An 8130-nucleotide genomic window follows, 5' to 3' on the forward strand; every position below is an offset into this window, starting at 1 on the left:
AGCTCCTACCACCATCCTGCCCCCAGCTCCCACCCAGAACAGCACAGATCTGCCGGATGACTGGGTTTCTTCCCTCCCTCCTGCTGGCAGTCTCCATCGCCTACCGGCTGGATTACTGGTAGTGGGTGCTCAGGAAATGTTTGTTGAACTGAGAGGAAGCCACAGCTTGTGCGGAGTCCGGATAATTCAGCAGACGTGGGCCTCAGGGGAGGGGTGGGGATGGAGGCTTAGTAGGAAAGACAAGTCCTGATGTCATACTTAACTGGAAGTTGTTCTCTGTCTGTGGAGTCCCTGTCTGATTCTTGCCTTTGCCTGGCCCTGGTGCTAGTGCAGGGCGGTGGGGAAAGGAAGTGGAGAGAGCAGGAAATGACCCTAGGCTGCGGGGCCAGGCCCTTGCCTCTGTTCAGGGTGCACGTGATGTCTGACCTGGGTGTGGGGGCCTGGGAGTGAGCTCTCCCATCCTGCTATGGGGACAGGAGGTTGTCCCTCCCCATCCCACCCCATTTCAGAGAGGAAGACTTTCCAGAGATCCTCCTTTTCACTGAAAAGACATGAGCTCTGCTCTTCTTTGCCCAGGCCAGACCTTGCCAGCTGTGTGGCCTCCCGTCCTCCATGCCTCAGGATTTCCCTGGTTGGGCATCCTGGAAATCTGGGACTGGGGGATTCCAGCCCAGGCCAGAAGTGGAAGCCAGCAGCTGGAAGGGGAGTCCAGGCCCTGAGGGGTGATGGAGAGCCAGGTGGTAGGTGCCACTAAGCCTTGTTCTCTCGTTATGGTGGAAAAGGCTTGTGGCCTGAGCAGCAGTAGGCCCAGGTCAGGGTGCACTAGCCTCAGATGCCAGGCACCAGTATAGGAATACACCAGGGGCTGTGCCCACAAGTGAAAACACACATGTGCACAGGGATGAATGTGCGAGCTGCAGGGAGGCCACTCTTTGCCCTCACAAGGTGGTCATGCTGGCGAGTTTGCCACACTGCTCAATGACACTGGCACGAGCCACAGCAACCACATGGCCATCACATGGAGGGCTCCTAATGGAGTGCTTCCCTTTTCTTCTCCCTCCCCCCAGTTCCCCCAGCTCCCAGGAGCTGTGTTCAGCACCTTCCTGCAGGACCAGGGCGCCCTGTCCTGCGCCTCACACCTACTGTGCCTCTCAGCCTTTGGCTGCCTCCTCTCAGGGGCCAGCTTCTCTGTGCCAGGCCCTGCTGGGCCCCAGCCTTACCAGACCTGTCTTCTCTGGGCTCTGGAGGCCCTGCTCCTTTCTGTGGCTCAGGGCAAGTCTGGACTTCCAGCTCAGCCTGGTGATTATTCCACCCCAGGGGCTGCTGCTCAGAGCCATCTGGCCAAGACACAGGGCTCTCCTGGGCCTCAGGCCTTGGATTGAGCAAACACGTGCCCTCCTTAGGCCCAGGGATGCCAGCCCCTCCTACAGAAAGGTCAAGAGGAGCCAAGTCAGGCTCCTGTGGAGAGCAGGGCACTGAGCCAGCTGTGGAAGCTGCTGACTCCCCCTTTGGCCCCTCTGGGGATGCCAGGGCTCGGCTGGCTGCAGGGGTGCTCCCCAGATGGCCCGGCTCCATCCCACTCTGCTTCTGTGCTTGTTCCTCCTCACTGGGAGTCTCTCTGGTGCTTTGGCTTCCCTAAAACAAGAGAACACCCCCAGTGGCTGGTGAATGCAGGGCTCACGTCCCCAGCCTGCCCCATCCTATACTCAAGTACCTACCTCCTGACTCTCCAGCTCCTCCTTGTCTTCCTTCATATCCCACCTGTAGAAACAAAGCGCAATGGTACACCCTACCCCACTTCACTCCAGAGCCGGCGGCCCATGTCCACCTGCCTGAATAGAGGGGTGGGATAGAGTTGAGAGCCAGTAAGGACGGCTGAGCTGGGATCCCATGGTTTATGTCTCTCATTGGGCAGTGGAGAAATCCCAGGGGTGATCCAGACTCTCCCAAGAGCCCCACAGCCCTCAGCAGAGGGCAGTAGCCATGGCAGGACAAGAGACAAGGGGCCTCCACCTCCTCTGAACCTCTACCCTCTCTGGGCCTCCACTTCCTCTCGACCGCCACCTCCTCCCAAAAGAAACCCCTGGGATAAGCCAAATCCCAAGGGTCTCAGACTGGGATCAGAGCCAGAATGTGGCTCCAGGATCCTTCCCCCTCCCAAGCCTGATGTTGTTCCCTAAATCCAACTATTTCCCCTGAATGCCACCCACTCTGGCCCCATCCTGGGCCCCCAGCTGCTGTTTATGGCCAAGCCTGCAGCACCTTGAGTTCTGTGGGGACTCCAGGCATGTCCCTGCCTGCACTGCCTGGGAAAGGCACACCTCACTTCCCAGGGGAAGGGAGCTGCTGTAATTACCACTGGCCTCCCTGAGCACCAGGCTCTCTCTACTGCCTTTGCTGATGGCCTCTCCCAGCATCTCATTAATCTGTCGCCAGGCAGCAGTCAGCCAGGAGGTAGGGGCCCCAGGGACAAAGCTGGCACCTGGGCCTGTGCTGGTCCAGGAAATTGGGACACCCAGATGCCCGCCTTGATTTTGTCCCCTGCCACCTGTTACCTTCGGGCCCTGCCAGTCAGCCTCTCCTTGCCCCGGACTTTGCTGCCTGCAGCTGGTGCCACCAAGGATCTGCTGGGTTGCCCGCCCCGACCTGCAAGAGATGGTCCACAATCCAAAGAGAGAAGAGGCCCATAGCAGCCGCTCCTTCTTTAGCTGACGGGACCCAGACCCTCCTCCTCCACAACTTACTTTTTCCATCAGGGAGCAATGGTGGGGGCTGTAGTTTCCGGTGGCTCCTGGGACCTGCAGGGGACAAAGGAAGTGGGGAAAGGTGGGGTGACAAAAGATCCAAAACAGGAACACCAAATCTTCCAGCCTCAGGAAGCTGTCAGTCCTTGGGGCCAGTCATGGGTTTTGCCTACCCAAAAGCACCCTGGCCTAGGGGTCAGAAGAGTCAGGTCCTGTGTCAGCTTTGCCACTCCATGGCTGGGTGTCTGGCCCCAACTCTCAGGCCACAGCTTCTTTATATATGTAAAACAAGGGGACCAGAAATCCACAGAGCTGTTTCTACAGAAGGCCCGGGGCAGGACCACCAGGACTTTCACCCAGTAGGGACCAGGACCTCGAAGAGACCCCAAGGCAGGCTTCCACTGAGCCTCCTTCTGGGGCCTTCTGGTCAGAACCTGGACAAGAGCTGTGGGCTCAGAGGGGAGGATGGGAGGTCTTGGTGCCCTCCTCTGATAGCAAGGGAGAGGAAGGAAGATGTTCTCCAAGGCTTCCTTTCAGCTCTGAAAATAAGTAGGAAACTAAGAGATAGAGAAAAGAGAGGATAAGGGGGTAAAAGATGAACAAAGCCAAGAAGGGGAGGGATGAAGTGGGTGTGGGCTTACCCCTTCTGCTGCCTGCCCTGGCCAGGCCTTCTTCCCTCAGCTGGCTGCAGTCCTGTAGCCTGTGTAGACAGACAAGGGAGTCAGGTTGCTAGTGCACAGAAGCTACTGTGGGCCCCACCCTGACACCACTTCCTCCAAGCCCAGTCCCAGAATTGAAGGCAGCAGGGAGATGGTAGGCCCAAGAAAGATGGGAGACCCAGTGCGCACACAGAGCCTTGAATCCTGGGCCTGACCAGAGAGCCCCAGCAAGGTCCTCTTCACCCCAAGGAGGGTCCCTGCAGCCCTCCAAGCTCCACCCCGGTACCACAAGGACACCAGCCCAGCAAGCTGCCCAGCCCGGCCACCCACGTGGGCTTGGCCTTGTCCAGGTCCCACGGGCGGCGCCAGTCACCCTGTGCATCTCTGTGCCGAGCAAGGCGGGCTAGGTCGATCTGCTCCCGCTCCTGCTTCCACTGGGCATAGTCCCAGCCCACCTCCGGGGGTTCCCCCACAGGCTGGCTCTGGGGCTCCCGAACACCCTGCAGGGAGAAGACACTCAGCAGGCAGGGGTGGAGGGGGGAAAAAGGCAGGAAGAGGCTTGGAGTGGGGTCTGGAGACTCCAGATGTTTCCTCTCTGAAGGTTTTCACATCCCCTGCTAAAAATTAGATTTGCTCCAGCTCTCTCGTGGAAATGGTTTCCATCTACTTGTTAGCTGTGTGTTTTAAGCAAATGATTTAACTGGTGTCTCATTTCCTAATCTGTAAAATAGGGCTCTCCATAGCACCAGCCCACAGGGTTGTTGCAGGAGTGTGCAGACAGGCCGGAGTGGGAGGGGCCCTGAAGGCTGTGAGCAAGGGCAAGGACTAGGGGGTGCTGCCACCTAGAGGTCACACCTGGCACTTGGCCAGTCACCTCCACCCTCCTGCCCCCTCCCCTGCTCCTCTCCCACCAGAGGGGCTAGATAGGGGAGGAGGCTGGATCACATCTCTGGCTTAAACTGTCTCCCACTTCAAGTCCCAATCAAAGTAGAGACTGGCCAGAGAAAGGAAGGAGGAGCAGGAACTCCTGTAGGTGCTGCCTCGGCCACGTCCCCGCAAAGGAGGGACATATCTGACTCAGCTTCTCTGCCTCCCCCAAGTGAGGACCTTCAGATCCATGTCCCCATCCCCTCTGAAGGCGCACCTTCCTTGCAGAGTCCGAGCTGATGGCCACCTGCATGGGGGGGCTCCGGGCCACACGCCCTCCAGGTGACCCCTCTGTGACCTGGTTCCTTGCTCTAGTAGGCTTTTCACTTACAATCCGTTTGGCCTGGGGAGGGTGAAGATGAGCAGTGCAGCAGAGCCAGGGAAGAAGAGGCTGCCCACTGATGCCTGCAACTCCCCACCCACCCTGCTCACCTCTGCTTTGTTCTCCATGGTAACGGCCAGCTCTACCCGCTCCCCTAAGCAGAAAGTACCACCATAGTCTTCTGTGTCCTCATCCTCAAGCATCTCATTGGCCACTCTGAGTCTGCAGGTGCCCCTTGTCCAGTTCCTGCTAACCACCCGCCTTTCCTGCAGAACGAAGACCCTCAGGCCACATGTACAGTGCTGGACAGGACCTAGGTGCTGGGTCCTCTCGGTGGTTCCCCAGGCCTGGGTTCCAACCCCAGCCCTCCCTGCAATGCCCACAGAGGAACTGACTCCCACAGGGTGTTCACATGCCAATGGCATGAGGTTATCCAGGGCCCAGGGCCACTCAGAGGGCCAAGATGCCACAGTGGCCCGTCATCACTGAGCTGGGAAACCCAGAGCAGTGAGACAATGCATCTCTGTCCCTCAGACACTGCTCCTGGCATTCAGCCCCAACTTCTCTGTCCCCCACTTCCTGCAGGGTTTTTACTCCTGGGGCTTGAGGTTTAGGAGTGTGTTTTGCTGCGTAGGTGCAGAGCTGTGGGCTAGAAAAGGGTATGAGGAGGCTTCTACTGGGGGCAGGGGGGATTTCAGCTGTGGATCTTTGGTGGGGACAGCAGTGGCCAGGTTGCAGGAGGTTGGGAGCTGGTGGATGCACCCTGGAACAGTTAGTGGGAGAGGGGAACAGAGGCAGCTGTCTTCCCCCGACACGGTCTGGCCCTCCACCTCCTCACCACGCGCCCTGTCTCCCAGGGTGAGGCTTACACCAGGAACCTGGCTGATGGTGACCGTGAGGCCGTCGGGCTGGAGGAGCGCCGGTGTGGTCACAGCCATGCCCCCCTGCTCTGCCTGCCGACGGTCCTCCTGGATCTCCTGTGGGAGGGCCCGGGGTCAGCACACGCCACAGCCCCCCAGATGCACAGAGACACAGACGCTGACAGGCCTACACAGAGAGACACCAGTGGGACACCAGGGGGCAGAGGCGCCACATCACACATCCCCAGGACCCTGACCAAGCCTCTGAGAGGGACCATGCCCACCCTACCCCTAGCCCCAGGCCCAGAGAGGCATTCCTGGGCTCTCAGGGAAAGACCACCACGTGTTGGACAACCAGGGAGTGGCAGCCAAGCGGGTCCTCCTGGCCCTGTGGCAGCCCACTCACCTGGTACCTGCGGAGCAAGGCCTGGTTCTTCTTGCGCAGGGCAACTATCCTCCGATCCAGCTCTGCGTCCTTCTCCTGCCTGCGCATGGGGGACTCGGCTCTGGGAGGCCCCTGCAGAAGCAGGGACCCCAAGCTGCTGACTTCTGGATCCCCACCTCCAGTCCCCAGCTTTCACATTTTTACCACCCAAAGAACAGATCCCAGACCCACAGCTAAGGTCACCCAGGAAGGAAGTGCATTGCTCAGGCAGATGGCCCAAAGAAGGCCCCAAGCCCCCATTTCAGCTAGGCCTGTCTGCCTGTCCCTGCCTCCTGAGGGGCTCGGGTCAGGGCCTCATACCCGGAGCCACAGCTCCCAGCAGTGGGCTGCCCCTCCCCCAGCTCTCCAGGGAGCTTCACTGCAGAGCAGAGCCTGGAATGGGAGTTATAAATGGCTCTGGCAGCGGAACCTGCCGTGACTGGGAAGCTGCCAGAGGATTCGGGAGGTCGAGGGGGGAGCTGTTAGGCTCCCAGATTCACAACCACAGAAAAAGGAGAGGCCCTGGCTCCATCCTGGGCTCTCAAGCCCTGGACCCCACACCCAGGCCTGTGCCCAGCCTGGAGGAAAGAGCCGCTCCCACGGGCCCAGCCTCTTCAGGCTGAAAGCTGCTGGCAGTCGGGGCGGAGAGAGCCAGCTCCCCTGGCGGCCCCAGCCCGGAGTCGCCCTGGGCAAGCCATGTCTCTGCTTCGAGATTCCAGGTTCCTCCCTGTCTGCCTGCAGGGTCTCTGTTGTGGCCTGCCCTCGACCCATCTAGTCACAGGCCTCTTCCCCCCAGCCCCAGCTGTCCCCAGCTGCCCCCAAAGGGTGGCTGCCTGGTATCCCAGCCCCCTCCCAGTCCCAAGAAGCCCCCTGCCAAAGGCAGGGTGCCACTCACAGCCGAGTGCATGGCAACAGCGGGCACCGAGAGAATTCCAGAGCAGCCCCTGGGGAGCCAGAGTGGGAGGGAAGCTGGAGCCACCGGAGTCGGGCCTTTGCTGGCCTCTCCCTGCCGGCTTCGCTGCTCAGCACACGAGATCATGTTGTGATTACAAAAGACTCCTCTGGGCTCCCAGCCAGGAACGCTGGGCCGCCACCCCCACCCTTCCACTCTCAGAGGGCGAGGACCAGGGCACTGGCAGCTGGCTGGTCCTGCCTAGCACCTCTCCCTGCCCCGCCCCAGCGTCCCCAGACAGACTGGCAGGGACTTCTCCCTGGTGGGTCAACCCCACATAGGAGGCCTGGCTGCCCCAGCCCCAGCAGGAACCCAGCCTGGGCTGGCCTGCAGACAAGATGGGCAGCCAGCATAGGCCTCTGTGTCTCCCACGAGTAGATACAGGCTTGCAGCACACAAACGCGCCTCCCCTCTCCTGCTCCTTCGCCTCATCAGCCTTGGTTCAAGTAATTCACAGGGATCAAGAAGCTCACTTCCCCTAGACCACCAAGTACTACCACCACATGCCTAAAATGACAACACTAGCCATTCATTCTTTTATGTTGGACATTGTCTTCTCTTTGCAGTCATATACCATATAACAACATTTCACTCAACAATGGACCACATAGTTGATGGTGGTCCCATAAGATTACAATAGAGCTAAAAATTCCTATCGCCTAGTGACATTGTAGCCATCATAACATCATAGCACAGGGTACTACTCATGTGCTTATGGGGATGCTGGTGTAAACAGAGCTATTGCACTGCCAGTCGTACAGAAGTATGGCGCATACAAGTATGCACAGTACAGAATACTTGATAATTAACCATTATGTTACTGGCCTGTATATTTACTATACTTTTTATCATTACTTTAGAGGATATTTATTCTAGTTACAAAAAAAAAAGTACTGTAAAACAGCCTCAGGCAGGTCCTTCAGGAGGAATTCCAGAAGAAGGCATTGTTATCATAGGAGGTGACAGCTGCAGCCCTGTTACTGCCTCTGAAAACCTTCCAGTGGGACTAGATGGAAGGTGGAAGACAGTGATGTTGGTGGTTCTGACCCTGTGTAGACCTAGGCTAAGGTGTGTGTGTTAGTTTTTACCAAAAAAGTGTATAAAGTTAAAAAGTTTCAAAATAGAAAAAAACATAGAATAAGGATACAAAAAGAAAATATTTTTGTACAGCTGTATAAGGTATTTGTGTTTTAATCTAAGTGTTATTACTGAGAGTCAAAAAGTTTTTTTTTTTTTTTTTTT

At 57.8% G+C, this 8130-nt stretch overlaps 1 protein-coding gene across 4 annotated transcripts; it reads right to left on the minus strand.

Annotated features, from left to right (window-relative positions):
• Positions 1-600: 600 nt before the first annotated feature.
• Positions 601-7026, minus strand: CCDC9B (coiled-coil domain containing 9B). Of its 4 annotated transcripts, none has more exons than XM_017530939.2 (11): positions 6832-7019; positions 5919-6029; positions 5522-5629; positions 4763-4918; positions 4548-4673; positions 3734-3903; positions 3386-3444; positions 2745-2798; positions 2556-2646; positions 1719-1761; positions 601-1635 (listed from the first exon to the last, which is right to left on the minus strand). In XM_017530939.2, exons 1-11 carry the CDS (start codon positions 6973-6975, stop codon positions 1093-1095), a joined length of 1605 nt encoding a protein of 534 aa, XP_017386428.1. In that variant the 5' UTR covers positions 6976-7019; the 3' UTR covers positions 601-1092. The 4 variants fall into 4 exon arrangements, with proteins under 4 accessions (XP_017386428.1, XP_017386429.1, XP_037595348.1 ...); XM_017530940.2 differs by lacking the exon at positions 6832-7019 and adding an exon at positions 6258-6765; XM_037739420.1 differs by lacking the exons at positions 4548-4673; positions 4763-4918 and having other exon boundaries at positions 3777-3903; positions 5522-5699; positions 6832-7026.
• Positions 7027-8130: the final 1104 nt, after the last annotated feature.

Source organism: Cebus imitator, unplaced genomic scaffold, assembly GCF_001604975.1.
Source record: "Cebus imitator isolate Cc_AM_T3 unplaced genomic scaffold, Cebus_imitator-1.0 Scaffold70, whole genome shotgun sequence".
Lineage (NCBI taxonomy): Eukaryota > Metazoa > Chordata > Mammalia > Primates > Cebidae > Cebus > Cebus imitator.

Excerpts from the sequence above, each read along its gene's own strand:
- CCDC9B (XM_017530939.2), bottom strand. The coding sequence starts at position 6,975 with ATGATCTCGTGTGCTGAGCAGCGAAGCCGGCAGGGAGAGGCCAGCAAA. Across the intron at positions 4,919-5,521 it reads CCATCAGCCAGGTTCCTGGT|GAAAGGCGGGTGGTTAGCAG; the intron begins GTAAGCCTCACC and ends TTCGTTCTGCAG. Across the intron at positions 1,762-2,555 it reads CTGACTGGCAGGGCCCGAAG|GTGGGATATGAAGGAAGACA; the intron begins GTAACAGGTGGC and ends TTGTTTCTACAG.